General features: G+C 39.2%; 1 protein-coding gene across 4 annotated transcripts in view; it reads left to right on the top strand.

Moving 5' to 3' along the window:
- The first annotated feature begins 66 nt into the window (after positions 1–66).
- Positions 67–19,295, top strand: part of LOC110056527 (protein pigeon-like) — a 24,437-nt gene continuing 5,208 nt past the window's right edge. For 2 of the 4 annotated variants that reach the window (XM_089273793.1, XM_089273792.1), the window contains exons 1-35: positions 68–213; positions 330–430; positions 2,554–2,610; positions 2,776–2,845; positions 3,549–3,611; positions 3,724–3,812; positions 3,935–4,013; positions 4,235–4,281; positions 4,396–4,500; positions 5,082–5,177; positions 5,510–5,559; positions 5,705–5,748; positions 6,510–6,551; positions 7,415–7,464; positions 8,556–8,622; positions 9,533–9,613; positions 10,344–10,436; positions 11,193–11,291; positions 11,693–11,774; positions 12,776–12,854; positions 12,945–13,014; positions 13,536–13,633; positions 13,766–13,843; positions 14,335–14,399; positions 14,694–14,754; positions 15,116–15,180; positions 15,585–15,631; positions 16,398–16,465; positions 16,613–16,708; positions 17,615–17,691; positions 17,792–17,886; positions 18,055–18,103; positions 18,207–18,277; positions 18,449–18,510; positions 18,604–18,653. In XM_089273793.1, the coding sequence (XP_089129919.1) occupies positions 111–213; positions 330–430; positions 2,554–2,610; positions 2,776–2,845; positions 3,549–3,611; positions 3,724–3,812; positions 3,935–4,013; positions 4,235–4,281; positions 4,396–4,500; positions 5,082–5,177; positions 5,510–5,559; positions 5,705–5,748; positions 6,510–6,551; positions 7,415–7,464; positions 8,556–8,622; positions 9,533–9,613; positions 10,344–10,436; positions 11,193–11,291; positions 11,693–11,774; positions 12,776–12,854; positions 12,945–13,014; positions 13,536–13,633; positions 13,766–13,843; positions 14,335–14,399; positions 14,694–14,754; positions 15,116–15,180; positions 15,585–15,631; positions 16,398–16,465; positions 16,613–16,708; positions 17,615–17,691; positions 17,792–17,886; positions 18,055–18,103; positions 18,207–18,277; positions 18,449–18,510; positions 18,604–18,653 (2,549 nt within the window). In that variant the 5' untranslated portion in view covers positions 68–110. Of the gene's footprint in view, positions 214–329; positions 431–2,553; positions 2,611–2,775; positions 2,846–3,548; positions 3,612–3,723; positions 3,813–3,934; positions 4,014–4,234; positions 4,282–4,395; positions 4,501–5,081; positions 5,178–5,509; positions 5,560–5,704; positions 5,749–6,509; positions 6,552–7,414; positions 7,465–8,555; positions 8,623–9,532; positions 9,614–10,343; positions 10,437–11,192; positions 11,292–11,692; positions 11,775–12,775; positions 12,855–12,944; positions 13,015–13,535; positions 13,634–13,765; positions 13,844–14,334; positions 14,400–14,693; positions 14,755–15,115; positions 15,181–15,584; positions 15,632–16,397; positions 16,466–16,612; positions 16,709–17,614; positions 17,692–17,791; positions 17,887–18,054; positions 18,104–18,206; positions 18,278–18,448; positions 18,654–19,295 lie in introns of all 4 variants that reach the window. The other 2 variants (XR_016202085.1, XM_089273791.1) reach the window with 2 other exon arrangements.

The raw sequence follows: 19,295 nt of genomic DNA, 5'->3' as shown, positions 1-19,295 counted from the left end.
AACTTTCCCGTCCCAGGTTTCACGCGGTCACCCTGCGCCAAACAAGTTATGGGACATTTGTCGACATTTTGCATAGGCATACATCACGTGATGTCCGTACGACAACAAAAATGGTGGAACTGCAGAAAACTCTCAGCTTCGACGAGCACATTCTGCCGCATTTATTACGGGAAAGGGAAGAATACAGTGGAAGATTGGCTGAAGAAGGATACGGTATTTAAACTCTTTTTATATAAGGAGTATATAAACACCGAACCACAGTCAACAGCCTCCTAAACTGCACTTGATCGTTACTATTTCCAGCTGAATATTTTTCACACTATCTGTAGATGCAGAAGCCGTGAAGAAAGAGCTTCAAGTTCGTATAGTTGGACAGGAAAGAGATCATGCCATCATTTTATCATGGAACGACTCAGGGCAAAGTGGAACGGTAAGAGAAGACATCTCCCCCCACAATTTTCTTTACCCCTGGGGTGGATGAGTACTTCCGTAAATTTTGGATAAGTGTGTGCCACGAAGGGTCTTAAACCCTGACCCCATTTAACTATGAAGCAAATGAAATTTGATACCCAATTTTAGGCCCAAACCCAAAAACCCTATGCTAGATCCTGCGGCACATACCTTTATAACCCACATATAGGAGTACCCCCTTTGGGCCTCAACCACCCCTTTTCCTTCTTCTATCCACCAGGACAGGCTGTGAGAGAGGGGTAAAGAAGTGTAACCAAAAATGAAAAATAAAGTGATTTGTATATTACTGATATCTTTGACATTGCTTGATAAGGGGGACATTGGGGGGTACCCAATGTCACAATACCGCAAAAAAATTGGGAAATACTGAAATACCGTGTCAAAAATCGACGAAATACTGATACTGCATTTAGATCCCTTTGTAATCGGTAACACTTACTTAAAGTACCATCCATCTAGCGTGTTTATTTATCTCAAGCATGTATGCACCATATGTCCTTGTATTTTGATTATTTTGGTACACTGTAGCTTGATGGTGAAGTTATTCTCAACTTGTTTGCCATTTTTCACAAAAGGAAAACTGCATTTGTTTGCACTATGACAGATCATGGTAATCATAACCGTATGCCACACTTTGTTCACATCTCTGCATGTTTTTCATGGTCACGTTTAATTAAAATGGACTAAATGGCTTCCTGGCAAACTATGAGAACCTCACAGTTCTTGTTATGAGTCGCCCCAACAGCTTTAAACTCTCACATATTTTACCTTGCATGCGTGAAAACAAACAAAACCTTGCACGTGTTGGGCTAGTACGAGTTTTCGTAATTAAATGTGGGCCTATCCTGAGGTAAATCTGTCAAGGGTCGTCAAGCTATCGCACATGCTGCATAAGAAAGGAAACAAACTTACCAAACCCAAGCTCTATTAACTTCACAAGGCGTTTTTTGCCTTTCGCAGCAGCACATCGAAAATTATTTTTCTTGCGATAATGTTTGCCCCCCTTGCCTTCTTCATAAAACAAGCCACACGGTCAACAATGACCTCGTCAACATGTTGAGTAGCCTCAGCCATTGCGAGAAAACATGAGAAGAGAGTGCAAAGACCTCAAATTACCGGTTTACAGATTGAAAAGTCAATGGAAATGGTTCATTGTCATTGGATGCAAAAACAATCACATTGTGGATTAACTGTCAGAAATTGCATAATCATTTACCATAATTTGTCTCAAAGACTTATCGACCATTATAGTTTACTTTATTTACCTTAGTTAATAACTTACTATGTTTCGTTTTGGAAAGTATATTATTAATCTGCATGAGACAGGAGAGTGCAAATGAATGGTACTGCAATACCATGAAGGACCTTCTTTTAGCGAATACCGGATGTCAGCCAAAAAGATGAAAAACTGCACACTGCCAGGCTGGATGATACTGTGATACATCATGTTAAGATTTAAATTACTGAAATACCGCATGGGAAAAAGCTCAATACTGCAATACCGTAACCCCCAATGTCTCCTTCCTTGATGTCCAGGAGCAAGAAAGCAACCTCTGTTTGTTTTTTTCAATCCCCTGAAGCCCTGGCTTGTGGTAGACAAACATTGTTACAGTGTATGCCAAGTGCACTGAAACACTTTCAAGTTTGTTTTCAAGATTGCAGATCACAAGACAAAGGCAACAACAATTCCCAATTGCACAAAGGATTCCCCATATTTTCATTTTATTTTTTTTGCATATGCTTTATATTTTCAAAATACAAAAATTATTTACAACATGGTGTGACAGTCAAGTACACTTACAAACTACTTACAGGACAAAAACATAACATTCCAGTTCAGTTCTATTTAAAAATAAATGTTCCAATATCATTATTTATAACACCTGCATAAGGAAATACAGATATCTACCCTTAAAACACTAAATAAATAATATGAACTGACTAGACTAGAGCGATGCCCTCGAAGGAGCATCTTCCTCATCTTGCTGTCAGGCCATAGAGGCTTCTTGTAATGAATTGTGGAGTGTGACATAATTAAAACAGTCATCCTAACTCAGCTTGATTTTCTTTCTTATTTTAAAGGCAGGACACAAAGTGACTTACTTTGGACTGTATGAGCCTTCCCAACACCATCTTAAAGTAGGTGTAATTCATTTTAGAAGGAAAAAATCTCAGTTAAAAACCAACCAAACTGGTTTGTTTAGGTAAAATATTTAGTGGCCATTTGGCATAAAAGTCTGATCACTGTACTGTTTTCTCATTTCATTTTTCTGAATTATTTTATCATGGAATTTTTTTGTCCAGCTCCTGTTTATTCATGACAAAGAGGTCGTGGTTAGCGGGGCATCAGTAAACCAAGAGAGAACTTTACTTGGTGAGTCAACTGGTCAGTTACTCTCACAATGTCTCTCTCCACAAAAAAAGTATAAATGGGTACTAGTTGGTAAATTGCTTTCAGGGTCAACCTGACACAATGCTGGGGAATAATGTGAAATGGGTGGGAGGCGCAGTGGCCTCATGGTTAGTGCACTCAACTCCAGATCGAGCAGTCTGGGTTCAAGCCCTGGCCAGGGACATTGTGTTGTGTTCTTGGGCAAGACACTTAACTCTCACAGTGCCTTTCTCCACCACAGTGTATAGTGTACAGCTGTGTAATGGGCACTGGTAAATTTAATGCTGGGGGTAACCATGTAATAGACTAGCATCCCATCCAGGGGGGAGTAGTTCATACTCCTAGTAGCTTTATACTACTGAAACCAGAGATAAGTGCCAGCGCAATGGGCCACTTGGCTGGTATGCAGACTTTTTTCACTTGCAATGGACTAGCATCCCATTAAGAGGAAGTTGCAACCCAGCCACCTTGTGCTATAGATGAAGCTTTACTTTGAGTTGAAAATCAAGTTAGATGGACTAGTTTTGTTGGTCTACATCAAATAGTAGATTGTTTGTTTGCGATTTGGTTGTACTACTTCATGACATTAATTGACACTGGCATAGTTGTTAAAGTCTAGACATGTTCTCCACGTGTATTCCACCACTGTCAAATTGATAACAATTTTTGTTCCACCTTGCTTTAGCATTCACTGTCAGAGAGCGGTATTTTGGACGAGTAAACGACTCTTCCAGTTCTGATATTCCAGGTGATCTTGCCATTCAGAAATTATCTTGATATTAGCTTGTTACATCTCTCGTGGATATTACTTAATTAATTATGTTTAAAATGATATCTGCTTTGTTTTCTCTTTTCCATAGCCATCTATAAGTCATTTCTAGCTGAGATTCATCCACAGAATCGAATCTTTTCTCTTCACATCGAAAGACTCACTTTTCAAAGAGTGCAGGTGATTTAGAGGCAATTTACTTGTTCGTCAGATAATACAACAACTACATTGTTAAGAACTGACAGCCATTAGGGTGGACTGAGACTTGATATGTAATGGTACATGTATCTTGTGAATTGTAGTTTCTCTATGGAGAGTACCTTGGTTATGGGAGTGTGTCCAAAAAGGAGTCGCATATGCTGTTCTTACACCACAAAGAAGGTAACTCTTGATCTAAGTATCGATTAGCACTAATTAAGTCAAAGGTTGACCGGTGCAAACAACAAAGTTGTAGAGGACATGTGTCAAACTTGTAATAGAGTGTTGTAACTAAGTCTGTGGGAAATTTACTGCAAATTTACTTGCTGTGAAACTGTGACTTAACTGGTAATTGAATTAAATATTAAATATATCTCGATTGATTTTTATTTTTGTATTTCTAGCTATTGGCTTGTACCATATACCCATGGCCAGGTTTGACAAGAGAATGGTGGGTCGAGAATGTCTTTAATTAGTATTCTTGTGCATTTGATTTTAATTACTATCTGATTTATCGTGTGTACAGGGCACATTGCCAATTGACTGTAATTTGTTTAATATGTAGGTTATGAGTGGCCAACCTAGGACTCAACAAGTGGCAGATGAATTTCTATGGGCTCAATGGGACAGTTTAAATCAGCGGCTCTACTTAGTTTACACGAGGAACAAGGTAGACTGTGAAAATGCCATAATTATATGTTGGGGGGCGTAATAAAAACGTGGCGTCAATCTTTGGTTTCTTTATGTTTTCGTGCAGCCACAACACTTACCCAGCCCGAGGTCTGTATCGGAGAAATATTGGTCAAGTTCTGTTTTTGGTAGGTTTATGGATTGAGCTGTAGGCAGGATCCATAAACTTGCAAAACAAAAAAGGAAGGAGACCATTGTTCTCCAGTATGGACCAAACAAGCTGTTCAGTAGATTAATATGTAAAATAATCTATGACTCTTTTTGATCCACGGTTGAAATAATTGATACGTCTCTGTGAACGATTGCACAAAAGGTACTTTTTAAGGAAACCAAGCCGCATAATTATTCTCCTTTTCATTACGGACTAGTTCCGTTATTAAATAAATCTATAATTTAATCTTCAAGATAGCAATCTATGAAAAAACTCTTTACCCCATGATTTGTACATGTAGTTGTGCAAACCCACCAATGGGTGAGTGGGTAACTCCAGTGAACTTTTAAATTGTTGTGCTTTTAGATTTCTGAAAGGCTAACACCCTTACCCTTTCGATTGTTTTTAAGAGCCTAAGTTGTGATGTTGATGAGGAACAAGATGTGCGGTCTGACCTGATGTTTGAAGCTTATCAGTTTAATGAAAGAAGCACTCATGTCAAAGTGGTATGTTGGAACCTGACCTGAACACTCTTATAAGACATGAAGCATTTTTTGCTCAGAAGCTTTCAGAGAACCATTAAATCAGAAGAAAAATTGAAACATCATCCAGTAAGTGAAAAACAACTTTGATTTAGCTGGTATCCATGGTATGGGGCTAGTGCACTTCAACTTTATAGGTCTGGGGTTTCGAAAAACTGCTGTTAGTAGTTGATTTTTAACAGTAAAACCATTTCCCTGATCCATGTACATTTTTTTTACTTGCCTTTACCCAACAGTTATCCTAGTTATGACTTTTTAAATGTATTTTTCAATTGTATTCTAATCTCTTTTGGCAGCTCAAATTCCCACTTCCTTTTCATGATGTGGACCTCTCTTCCCCGACAAGGTAATGCTTAATAGCCAAAAAAGAGAAAAATATCTAATATTAATTTAAGATATTAAACAATGTATGATGCTTTCTAAACCTTTGTTAAATTTATTGATTCAATTTATCAAAAATTAATGAAAATATTTATTACATATTTTTGTAGTTACCCTGAGTACCTTGATGTTGCCTTAGCTCAGACTGTCTCAGGTGCATTTCTCTCTCTTACATTTTTATTCAGAATTAGTGTGTTTGCTTACTATAATAATTATATTCAAGCTTAAGAACATGTACATGTGAGAAACAAATTATTTTACAGACCTGATTTCGCATTTTTGTGACATTTTTAATTTATGATTTTTCCTACTTCAGCATATTAGCTGTTGAGAGCTTGTGAGCATACTATGGGAAAACATCCTAGACAGTGCTGGTTGTAATTTAATCGGTGATGTACATGTAACAAGCAAACAAATCAAGCAAACCTTTTTCATGCTCCCAGCACTTGACAAGTAAAGACATGGACTCAGCTTTGTGACATTTGTAACATTACTTAATTTAGGGGTGGTGAATGATAAATGCGAGACTTTGCAAGAAGCTGAGTCTAGCATTTTTCTTTGCAAGCCTGGGAGATTGCGTGTTTTCAGTGGCGAGTTCAAGACATTCAGACTCTAGCTGTTCAGACGTCTTTTCTAAAAGCAAACAAACAAACCAGGACAGTGAGAAAGAAAATGTGACTGTGAGGCGCATGTTACTGCTAAAAAACAAGATTGTGAGACCTTTGAAATTCAATAAAATATTTACGAGACCAAGGTTTTTGAAGAACCATTTGCCACCCCTTAATTTCAATGTAATGACTGAAGTAACTTTTTGAAGTGATTCCTACAGTGTACAACCTGAAAGTTGAAAACTTGTTTTGCTTCTACACTTACGGTAGGAAACAATAACTCAGCAGTTTTTTTTTGCCATTTTAGAGAAGCATGTCAACATTCAAGTTGTGACTTTACCTGGGAAAGGTAAATAAATCCAATAAATACACAGTACTGGTACAATAGAAACTCATTTTGGGAAGTGTATGTTGTGGCGAATTTGTCAATTGACATGAAAAATACAATGTGTACCAGTACGTTGATTGCTTTATCTCATATTAGCCACTTAATTTAAATTAATCTGTTTTGATGTTGCTAGTGAATATAGGAAAGATCATAATTGAACTGCGGAGAAAGATATAAACTTTAAGACATGATTGATCATTGCAAGACATTATATACACTATTTAAGCAGTTGTGAAATTGAAGGTTGAAAAAAATACAGGCTTGAATGGGATTCAAACCCATGACCTCTGCAATACTGGTGCAGTGCTCTCACAACTGAGCTATCAAGCCTGAATTAGGAGCTGTCACATTGTGAGTGCGTAATATACCCGTAGATTGTGAAGAATGGAAGTGAATATATGAAAGATCACATATTTGAACTGTGGAGAAAGATATAAAGACATGATTGCATGATCATCACAGTACGTTATATATTACTCAACTTTTAAAACAGTTGTGAAATTAAAGCTTGAAAAAAATTCAGGTTTGAATGGGATTTGAACTCATGACCTCTGCGATACCCATACAACACTCTATCAATTGAGCTGCCGAGCCAAATTAAAGAGCTGGTCACATTGCAAGTTCTTAATATATATGTTGTGAGTTCGTAATATAATATTCATAATAGATGGCGAAGATACAACTGAAAAATGAAAGATCATATATTTGAACTGCGGAGAAAGATATGAAGACATGATTGCTTTAATTTTACAACTACTTTTAAACTGCAATGATCAATTAATCTTGTCTTCTGTTTTGATGTTATTATGTATATTTATTTTAAGGTTCCTTTTACATCTGTCTGCAACATCCAATAGCTGCAGATGAAACAAAGGTATTTTTAACTTGTTTGTGTAGTTAGGTTGAACTGTATATTTAGCTAGTTAGTACTGATCAATACAGATTCTTAGTTGTACTCTGTTAATTTACCATTATTTTTCCATTCTTTTATTTTTTCTTGCTTTGCACTGTAATTTTAGAATATCTTATTGACAAAAGTTATATCTTCTATTCTTCATAATTTTCCTGAATACAGCACTGTATCCAGGCATTTTGCGTGCATACCATGCCTTATAATACAATATATAGATTGAGGCCAGCCTAAAAGCGTAGCTCCTGGGCCAGGTTGTTCAGAGCCCGATTAAGCTAACCCAGGAAAACGTAGAATTTTGATTTCATGTAACTTTGCAGTGAGATTTTCTGTATATTGTTTGGCCTTCTGTTTTGAGTTTTAATAATCACCATATACACACAAAAAAGTGGCAAAAAACATTTGTATAGAAGGAAAAGTTATAATTTGGTTAACTTTTAATCCTCGATTAGCGTTAAGCGGCTTCTGAACAATGCTGCCCCATTTTCAACAAGTTTAGCTGACATAAGCCCACGATCCAATCGAAAACCAGCACTTGGTCAGTGGTCAACTTCAAAAAACACGTGACCTCGATGAGCTGCAAACTTGACATGCGATATGGTCACGTGATACTGGTCAGCGGATACCTTGTTTTGACAGGTGTCAATTGATCATAACATGGATGTCCAATATCAAAGAAGTACACGGTAAACCAAAGCTGTATGTCTCTGTCAACCTATTATTTGGAGTATGGCTGCCATGTTGTCGTGCGTACGTGCCCACAAAACAATACCGCTAGCCATGATAACCATAAGAATATCAACTTATGGGTTTTCTTTTTTTTCCTATATGAGTATGGGGCTCCGCTTGGCGGCCCTTTGGGCTGCTGGAGCTCTGCTATAATGATAAATTTGATTTCACTTACATGTATTTCAGGATTTAACTCTTGTGTTGTGCTAACCAAGTGAACATGGCAAATGAGGTTTATTTTTTTAAAAAAATATTGTTCTCAATGTATTTTCAATTTGGTGGGTTTTTGTTCATGGAAAAAAAAAAGTTTTTTTTTTTCAAATCAGAGTTCATCAGGAGAATCTGCAAAGCTCTCCACTCAGTTGGAATATTCTGTGTATGTCCTACATCATGGTAAGTTTTACATCCATGTGCTGGGCCAGTTAAATGTTAACATTTTTCTGGCAGGGAGTTATGGTGGTTTCATTCCTAGGTGACTCGTGCATGGGCACACTGGTCTCATGGTTAGTGCACTTGACTCCAGATCGAGCAGTCCGGGTTCGAGCCCTGGCCAGGTTCATTGTTTTGTGTTCTTGGGCAAGACACTTAACTCTCACAGTGGCTCTCTCCGCCCAGGTGTATCAATGGTACTGGCAAATTTAATGCTGGGGGTAACCCTTCGATGGACTAGCATCCCATCCAGGATGGACTAGAAATACTCTAAGTCACTTCATGTTACAGAAACTGGGATAAGCTCTGTCCTGATGGGCCACTTGGCTCATATGCAGACTTTTCCTTTCCCCCATTCATAGGTGAAAGGTTTTGGACTTGTTTTGTTCCATGATTCATGACTCACAGAGAGTACTGGGCAATCACAATAAATGAATTAAACCCTGGTGTGTATCACAGAAATGTCGAGAAAATGATAATTCAGAGTTTTAAAAAAGGTTTCGTTGACAGAAGGCAGCCTTCTCTTGCATTACTATGGTTCCTCCACATTACCATGGAGCAGAAATATTTCTTCATCTTTACACATGCTTATAAATTTATAACAGTTTTTTAACAGCTCTCCTTAAATGCAGTTTTATTACACTTTCTTTGTTTACATTTTAGCAAAACTAACAAATAATCCCACAATGAAATTTGCTTAGTTTGCTTTTTTTTCTTGACAACAAAATCAACTTGAATTTTTATTACAAATTAAATGGAAAAATGAAACACGTAATAGGTACACTGTAACAAGAGCTTTTCAATGCTGTTGGTTTTTACATTTTTCAGGTTTGATTGTCATTGTTCTCATAAGGTGTGTTTTTTACCTTTAAAGGATTTTTCATGAACTGTGTATTGCCAACTGTGAGACCGTCAAAAGATCTACAAAATTATCGCCTTTTTTTTTCATCTCTCAGTAAGTATTCCACTTGAGAATTTTTTTTCCTTTATGAATATTATTGTAGACTGTTATAAACCAAGAAGTTTTAAATGGACCTTTAGTAGGCATCAGCTTTTGGAACACAGGGAAATTAAGCCCAGTGGTGGTAACTCTCTAAAACGGACAGGGGTGCTCGTCGGAAATTTTTTGAAAGCACCCGTAGGATGTACCAAGATCCTGTTTTGTAGACGTGTCTTGAATATTTTTTTACCCCTAAGAGGTACCAATTCTAAAACAACACATTAACTGACGCTTTCATAATTTTTAATAGCGATAAAGACGATAACATTGAATACCTTCTACTCGCAAAGTTGAGTGTCAATATCTCCAGTCATATTTGTTTCGGCTCAGTACCCTTAAAGCTACGTGAAAGCTTCCGCTGACGCGGCTGTGGACCCTTTGAGGCTGAACTCACCAAGAGGTACCAAAAACGCCTTTTTTACCCATAAAAGGTACGACGAACACTCCTGTGCGTGGGAGTCCCCCAGCTTACTAAGATGCCGAGAAGTTGTATTTCATCTGTCATTTTCTGAATATTACTTTCTGCTTGTGTCTGGAGGGTTCTAAAGCAATTAATGTTGAGCTTACTTGTTTCTTCTTGTCTTATCTCTCTTAAATCTTTTAATAATTTTTCGTGTTGTTCACTCTAGGAATTCAACTTAAAAGCTTAAGTTAAACTTACGCTTTATTTTTGAATTCTTCACAGATGACTACTTGATGGTGTTTTTACCTGGGTGTTTTCTGCATTTGTTAAACTGTAGCACGGAACTTGAGCCATGTCATCATATTATCTTGCAAGGTAATTATTGAGATTTGTAAACACCCTATTGTCTTTATTGTTCACCACTAAATCTTCTTCTGTGCGCCAGTTCAAATATCATATGAATTATTTTCAACTTTTTTAGATAAAGAGCGTGAAAGCCAAATGTAAAATTTGTAAAAGAAAAAGTCACTTTATGCAGATCAGTCAATCTTTACAGAAAAAATTTGACGAATGAGTACTATCCATCCGGTATTTTCCTTGGGCAGGCACTACGGGTAGATAGTGTCTCTCCGCTGATGAACACTATCGCGTCACGTGATCAATTTAAACCAATAAGAATCGGAGAGAATTTAGTGGTGAACTATACCAAACAATTAGATTGTGAGCTCGAGATTTCTATCGCGCCGGAGTCAACTATCGCGCGATGGAAATCGAGACCGCATAATCCTATTGTTTCAGTATAAATCTATAGTCGTTTAAAACTTAATCTAAATCCTCTTCACAGACTCTCCAAAAACGCCAAGAAGCGGTCGTCATTTTGTTAACAAGGGCACACTGCTTCGCTACTCACTATCTTTCACAGAATAGATGGTGAGTAGCGTAGCCAATCAGAGAACGGCGTTCGTGATAGAACGCTAGTAGATTTATAGTAATGATCTATAGTAGGTGGCTACTCAGCCAATGAGATTGCAAGTTTGCGAGTGACCAGTGCATCATTACACAAATGTCGTACCTTTCCTCCTGAATCTGAGTGATGCAGTTTAAATTGTGTTTTGTCGTTGTTGTTGTCAGGTGATGCTGTTCCAAAGTTTTCTTCACACGATTCCGGTCTAGATGAGCCACGACTGCTGTTGTATTTGAATAGGGAACTCTCTACATCTGTACAAACAGGTCAGCATGGCATGAAACAGAACTCCCACAAAATCGCCAAAAACGCGGAAACTAGACGTCGCGTGAATGTCATGTGGTAATTTTTTACTGAAGTAACTGTTGAAAAATGCGAGAAATCAGGGAACTGCAGAAGACGTGTTAAACCTCGTTCCCAGGGTTCTGTCCTTCCTGTTCCGTGGAAACGAGGTTAAGTTGTGTGATGTTGTTGAAAATCGCGGAAAAACATGTCACTGGTAACATGTAACCTATGGTTAGTGCCGGGCAAGTTAAATTAAAAGAAAGGGGCAAGGAAAATGACGTAAACCTTCATACTCCCGAAAAGTAAGAATTCAGTTGCTGAAAACTGCGTCTTTTACTGTCAACGTGACGTGCTATTTTGATCTCATTTTTTCCTTCATTAGGTACTTATATCTTTGACAGCACGTCTGGTAATGCCTTTAAATACAACTTTGATAAGGCAGCACTGGCGGATCTTTTCGCAAGGTATGTCCTCAGCACCTAACGCCTCTCTTTAGACCGGTCTCATTTCAGTGGGGCGGTCAGTGTTAAATACAAACTGCGGACCGGAGACCGTAGACTGCGAACCGGAGGTAAAATGCAGACTGCAGACCAGGGGTAAATGCAGACTGCAGACTTTTTAACTAAATCGTGTTAACATTTCCATCCTTGAGAGCTAACCGTAAACAGGCTAATCGGAGCGTTATTTTGGCTAACCTGAGTGATATTCAGGCTAACCGGAGTGATATTCAGGTAACCGGAGTGCAGACTTGCACTACGATTAGCCTGAATAAATCCATATACTTAAAAAGTCTGTAGTCTGCAGTCTGCATTTTACCCTCAGTCTGCATTTTACCCTCAGCCTGCATTTTACCCCCGGTCTGCAATCTGCAATCTGCAGTCCACAGTCTGCATGTTACCCTCAGTCTGCATTTTACCCCCGATCTGCAGTCTGCAATCTGCAGTCCACAGTCTGCATTTTACCCTCAGTCTGCATTTTACCCCCGGTCCGCAGTCTGCAGTCCACAGTCTTCATTTTACGCTGACCGTTGGGCGGGGCTTTTTGCGGTTAAAACTTTGATTGACTTGGACAGTTTGCTGCTACTTTTAAAAATCAGACGGCAGACAAAAAACACCCATTGTTACCATTCGGGTTTGCCGTTTATTTCCAGCACATTTAATTGCTCTCTCCTGCGGAACCATAACATCCCGCCTCGAGTAACTTTAATGTTCAAGCTTTCTGAATCGCATTGTAAGACAAAATTTCTGCAGATCTAATGATAACATGAGTAACAAATAATCAGAATTCCAAGTAACAACTGCTCCCGAGTGCGGGGAATCACCATGATGCGGATTTTAACATCCTGATTGCTAACAGTTCACTTAATAAAAACAAAAAGACCCTTACTATTTTTTAAAGTACAAATTGGAACAAACTCTTTGTAACGTTTTGTGTTGTTCTATTTTTTGTTTGTTTTTACTCCTAGGACCCATATGCCGAGTACTCGGCTGGCCATACTTCACTTGGCTGTTATTCACTTGAGGGATTCCAATTTAATCAAAAAGGTGACGTTACTATCTACAGCTTTCAGAGCCAAGCTTGAAAATTCAAAAATAAATATTGAAATTTTTCTTTTACTGCTGTTTTGTTCTTAGATCTTTGAGCACCTAAGCCATGATCCGGCGAGCCCGGAGTGTTTAGATATTCTGCAGGAATATCTTGTTGGTAAGGGAGACAAGCTTTGCTTCATAGAGTTCCCAAATACTTTAAAATTCTATGCTTGTATGACTTTCAGACGCCGGAGGAATTTGAAGGTGGAGGTCTCTCTCTGAAAACGCATCAAACTTGTTTTCCGTCCACACTACGCCGGAGGAATTTAAGATCGCAACAATCACCGGTCATTTTGGATTTGTGTTTGAGGAAAACTCGGTCAGGGAAATCACGTGATTATCGTGACGTCATCGTTTACGAAAAGCTCCGTTTCAAATTTTTCTCTGTGCACACGAAAACGCAAAGCCGGCGTTTTCAAATTCCTCCGGTTTAAAGAGCGTTTTCGAAAAGCTTCGTTTTCGTGACGGATTAGTGTGGACGGTAGGCCTAACCGTAGAAATAAACCTGCGTTTTCAAATTTCTCCGGCGTAGTGTGGACGGGGCGTGAGTAACTGCTCAAAGACGGGCTGCTTGTTCCCAGGGTTAGAGTCAGGGTTAGATCATTACACGCTGATCACATTTGATATTCTCACTAGGAGCAACTTACGGAACGTTTCGTAGAGAACTAGAGAGAGAAGCGATCACTTTGATTCCATTTACCTGTGTTGACACGTTCAGAGGACATCTAGAGAAGGTAAGAATTACACTCCAGCTAAAACTGTCGTGTTACGTAAATAACATCTCGGGCAACCGAAGAACTTCTGATTTTTAGCTATTGTGCAATTCAGAGTTAGTCCACTGTGAGTGATTTCTTTTTTTGTTTTAGGACATCAACCGAAAAAGAATCGCCAAGATTTCTTGTTCGTTTGCGAGAGACATCCCCATTGAATTTAAGAATGTCAGGGTTAGTAACTTGCTATAAGCTGTTAATGATGAAATTGTGCATGTTTCTTCTTATATCAAGTGGAATAGAAACTAATTGAGCCAGGAAAGCCTTAGAAACGAAGATAGAAAGATGTAAATAGCTTGAAGGCGGCCTTCGACATACTGACATACGTCTTAGCAATGAGGGAAAAATTCGTGTCCCGAGCAGGATTCGAACCTGCGTCTCTCCACGTACCAGTCAGGCGTGATATCCACTACACCATCGGGATAACCAGACTGGATATGTGGTAACCAAGAGATTATCAAGGTACTCACCTTGATAATCTCTTGGTGGCAACTTGTTGATGTGAGTAGATAGAATGGGCCAATCTCCGACAATCGGGGTTACGGCGCTCGAAGGAAAAATGTCCCTTGGACTGGATCCAAACGTGAGCCTACTCACAGGCTCATTATTTGCGATAAAGGCATTAACTTCTCCTTGGTTCAATAATTTTTTCCATTGTTTCTCAGAGTAAGATGAAACAAGTAGACTTCTGGACGACTTTACTTCGAAACACAAAAAGGCTTCCCCCAAGGTCAGTAGCACTCAATTCTTTTGCCATATGCCCGGAGATTACACTGTGTTTTCTTACGCTCTGCTCTCGACATACACATTGTCCTTGCTTTGTTTCTAGATTTAGACTTACGCCACTTTCTGTCATAATCCATGTTATCAGACACGCGTTTAACAGCAGCCTGCGAATACAGTTGCTTCTCTTCACCCTCTCCCGCTAAAAGTCAAACCGGCCGGGAGCAATGCGGCTGAAGTCACATGCTAGGCCAAGACTTGTTGTTGATTTTTTGTTTCTTTACATTGTCTGTTGCTATAGGTTTAAGCTAAAGGCTCCTAATACGAATTTTTACGAGGAAGATAGTGACAGCGAAGAGGAGGTAATGGGCTGTCTTTTGAACGTCTTGTGTTATTTTGTCTTGAATTGTTATAATTTTTGTTTTCTTAAAACTAGTCTTGTAATAGATATTGGCCGAAAGGGTTTACAGTTAGTGCGCTTCTCGACCGAGTCAGTGGTTAGGGAGTCTGGGGTCTGCTTTCGGAGGTACGTTACTTAGTAACATGGCGTGTTGTCATCGTGACGTGCTGGCGCGAGTGATCGTGCTTTTCCCTGATTGGACAAAAGGGACCGGAAAGGCTCGGATGTTTTCGCGAGATTCCTTGAGGGAATATCTTGTTGCTCTTTAGAGTCAAATATATAAACCACTTTTACTTGTTAAAAGATGCTTATCTTCTTTGCAGCCGGAGGTTGCAGCACACCCTGGACTGATGCAGTCGCTACGAAGACGACTTTCCGTCTCCTCCAGGTAATGCTATGTTTAAAGGAGCTACGTCACGGTTTGCGCATCTTGAAAAGTTTAGCCTAAATTTTTTAAGTTCGTCGTTTGTAGTCCGTGTTCATCTTCTCCGTCCTCAACCATCCTTGTTCCGTTCTGGGTTAGTATTATCTCTCTAGTGTTTTTCTACCTTAGTAAACTACTATTTTCAGGTTTCCTTCATTTCAAAGGTAATTTTGAACGTGGGCAGAATAGGCCAAAATAACCCAAAATACTGTGACTGAGCTCCTTTAAATGTTTAGTGTTTGTTGGTTATTGAACAGTTGACACTCATGGTTGGTTCTGAGGGAAACGGCCCAGTTTGTTTCTCGAGAATCTCAATGTTTTCTGAGGCAGACTCTCACTGTAACTATGTTGTTGTTTTTTTCTTGCAGAAGATTTTCAGGTAGCATTGAATCATTCACGTCTCAAGGAAGCAATAGTAAGTAAAGAATTTGTCCTGTCAGCGTCGGCGTCGGCGTCGGCGTCGGCGTCGTCGTCATGTTTCCCACACCACAAATACAATAACAACAAAACATTTTGATAGGGCGAGTACACCTCCAGAATAGAGGGCCGTTATCGGTGGTCTGAGTATCCCTCATCCCGTTAATTTTTGGCCTGAATATCCTGTATCCTGTTATTTCCAATTGCGAAAGTTGATAATTTTCTCATTCGATATCCAGTTTTATTAAAAATTGGATCATTCGATAATGCAATTCGAGAGTTTTCATTGGCTTAGCCATCATGGTATATGAGCCATTATACTATGCTGTACAAATATGGTAAGCGTACGCGTGAATTTTCGTGGCGTTTTTATTTTTTTCAGTCTAGTTTTCTATCATTTTGGGGCGTTTTTAATAAAACAATTATTCCACTTGCGCTTGTTGGTTATGAGATGACTATAGCCCACTCGGCGCGACGCGCCTCGTTGGCTATGTACCATCTCATATCTAACTAGTCCTCGTGGAATAATTGTTAAACATCCCATTAAGCCCCCCCCCCCCCCCCCCCCATATCTTGCATCCCGCCAATGTTTTACGGAAATATCCCATTACCGAAAACTCGTAATGGAGCCTCGTACATTTCTTTGTGACACCTAGCAAGTTGGTGATATATCGATACATACCGCGCGTAAAAGTGTTGTCGACGTTTTGGGGGTTACGATTAGTTACTTCTGTTTTAAAATATTGCAACAAATTCTTTTCCAGAAAGTAGAGATTTCTTGGATTCCACTGACGAACAAAGATCTGTGGCTGAGGTCAAAAAACAAAACATGGTAACACTAATACCTTTATTTCTGCGTCGTTGTTCAGTGCCAGAAATTAAAATTCCTTGCGTTGATAGTTTTAGACGAAAATCAAAATTGAGCTCTACGGACCGCAGAAGGTCAGAGTATTTATGCAGCTCTTATTTTACATTGCAGACTATCGACCGACTGGCATCTCATCTACAGAACCACTTGCCGCGAGAAGCTAGAGTGAAAATACAAAATATTGCCATTGAATATGTCAAGTGTCAGGTTGGTGTTGTTGGTATTATCAGAGGCAGCGTGCACACAACGCAGGAGGAATTTTAAAAACGCAGCTTTATTTGTACGGCGGTTAGGCCTACCGTCCACACTAATCCGCCACGTAAACGGAGCTTTTCGAAAACGCTCTTCAAACCGGAGGAATTTGAAAACGCCGGCTTTTCGTTTTTAGGTGGACGGAAAACATTTTGAAAACGGAGCTTTTCGAAAACGACGGCCTCACGATAATCGTGTGATTTCCGTGACGGAGTTTTCCTCAAACACAAATAAAAAATGACCGGTGATTGTTGCGTTTTTAAATTCCTCCAGCGTAGTGTGGATGGAAAACATTTGATGCGTTTTCAGGGTGAAACCTCCGTTTTAGAATTCCTCCGGGGTAGTGTGCACGGGGCCAGAGTAATTAACAAAAGGATCAGCTAATGTCGTGCCACTGTATACATGTATCTGTAAAATTAAAAACATTTCCTCAGCCGGAGGAAAATTGTTAAAATCACTGTACAAAGAAAGCGAGACAATTTTGTAAAATTTCAAGACCACAGATGGAAATTTGTTGAAAAGGTAGAACCTGCAAAACTGATATCTGGTAGACCAAGAGTAACAAAGTTGGTTTCCAATAGCCACGGGAAAAGATTTTTTTTATTTGCCACAAAAATTCATCTTTACGATACCTATGATATGCTATTTTTCTAATTTCAGTTGGTAGCTTGTAACTAAAGAAGAAAGCTGACTTTGCCATTGCACTTCTTGAGGATTTACAGCGCGTTTGCTCGTTCGTTCGTTTGTTAGTTCGCTCGCTCCTCCTTTGCTTTTCCGTTTGTTTCGTTCGTTCGATCGGTCGTTCGGTCGGGTGATCGTTCGTTCGTTCGTTCGTTAATTTGATTGTCTCTTTCTCGGCAGGCTCGCCAGTCCGAACAGCTGTTACGCCTGTTTAAACAAGCGTTGGAGTTGACCGATAACCCGTTCACTTTACCGCTGTAAGTTTCACATCTCGGTCTGTAAAAATTGACCTTTTACTTTACAAAAGGCAATGACTGCAGTTGAATATTAACCGTACACCTTGCTAATGTGTTGTAGGTCATTGCGAGGCACGATGCGCGAAGTTGTATTTTTCCAGTTGGTGGAGAGATATTGTACAGCAGTTACTGAGCTTAGCTTCCCTCTTCCTTCTGGTAAGTTCCTCTAGGAGAGAGGTTTTAAAGAAATCTTTTTTCTTCTTACACATGGTAAACGAGCCAGCTCGATGCCTGCCATTCAGATCTAATTAAAGTTTACAAGTTTGTTGTTTGTAAGGTATTAGGGAAATATTTGTTCATATACCCTCATTTTGTTTTCTGCAGGTTTTCGGACATTTATGACATCCCTGGGTTTTCGCTGCCTGGACAGAAGGTGCAAATTCGTGATTTCGACTCATCACTATGAACTCTGAATTTTGTTCTTTTTGCAAATAACTATTGATAATGGCATCATTGTTTTTTTTTTTCCCTCGTAGAATGTTTTTACAGTATGTGGATAATGAAGTCTTATATTTGAAGAAGGGTTTTATATCTCAGCTTGTTGAAGGTATGGGAACTCTGTTTACAATATCAATACAAAAGACAGGTGATAAAAATACAGAACGAGGGAACATTGGCCTGGTGTACCGTCAAGTAACCCGGAGATTTCAACATATTTTGCCTATGACTTAACCCATGTTAGGAAAACGTAGTGGGTAAATATATTCTTTGCTTGTAGAATTTGAAGGTGAAAGAGAGGAAGAGGATTTTATTTTTCAAATCATTTGTCGCTTGAAGCACGTAAGTCGATCAGTACAGTACGTTTATGTAGAAGTGTGTGCAGCTAAAGTTAATTTTCAGCTCACTGATATAAAGGTGATTTTGTTGCGACAGGATACCGCCAAAGACGCCTTACTACACTGGGAGCATCCTTTTAAAGCCAGGTAAGGTAGTATATCCTAGATGATTAGACCACTTTGTTTTACATGAAGTGTGCATTCAGTGGGATGCAAGCCGTATGGGTGTATGTTGGGGTTTAAATGCAGGCTGTGTAGATATATGTAGGGGATTAATGGGATATAGGCTGTGTAGGTATATGTGGGGGTATTGATCAGATGTAGGCTGTGTAGGTGGTATATGTTGGGATTAATAAGATGTAGGCTGTGTCGGTATATGTGGGGGTATTGATCAGATGTAGGCCGTGTAGGTATATGTGGGGGATTAATGAGATGTGGGATGTGTAGGTGTATGTGGGGGTATTGATCAGATGTAGGCTGTGTAGGTATATGTGGGGGATTAATGAGATGTGGGATGTGTAGGTGTATGTGGGGGTATTGATCAGATGTAGGCTGTGTAGGTATATGTGGGGGATTAATGAGATGTGGGATGTGTAGGTGTATGTGGGGGTATTGATCAGATGTAGGCTGTGTAGGTATATGTGGGGGATTAATGATATGTGGGATGTGTAGGTGTATGTGGGGGTATTGATCAGATGTAGGCTGTGTAGGTATATGTGGGGGATTAATGAGATGTGGGATGTGTAGGTGTATGTGGGGGTATTGATCAGATGTAGGCTGTGTAGGTAT

This window comes from Orbicella faveolata, unplaced genomic scaffold, assembly GCF_042242905.1.
Source record: "Orbicella faveolata isolate gen_17 unplaced genomic scaffold, um_ofav_v1 contig_35, whole genome shotgun sequence".
Taxonomy (NCBI): Eukaryota; Metazoa; Cnidaria; class Anthozoa; order Scleractinia; family Merulinidae; genus Orbicella; species Orbicella faveolata.
Note: the sequence above shows the minus strand (reverse complement) of the source record. Positions and strands in the feature narration are given on the sequence as shown.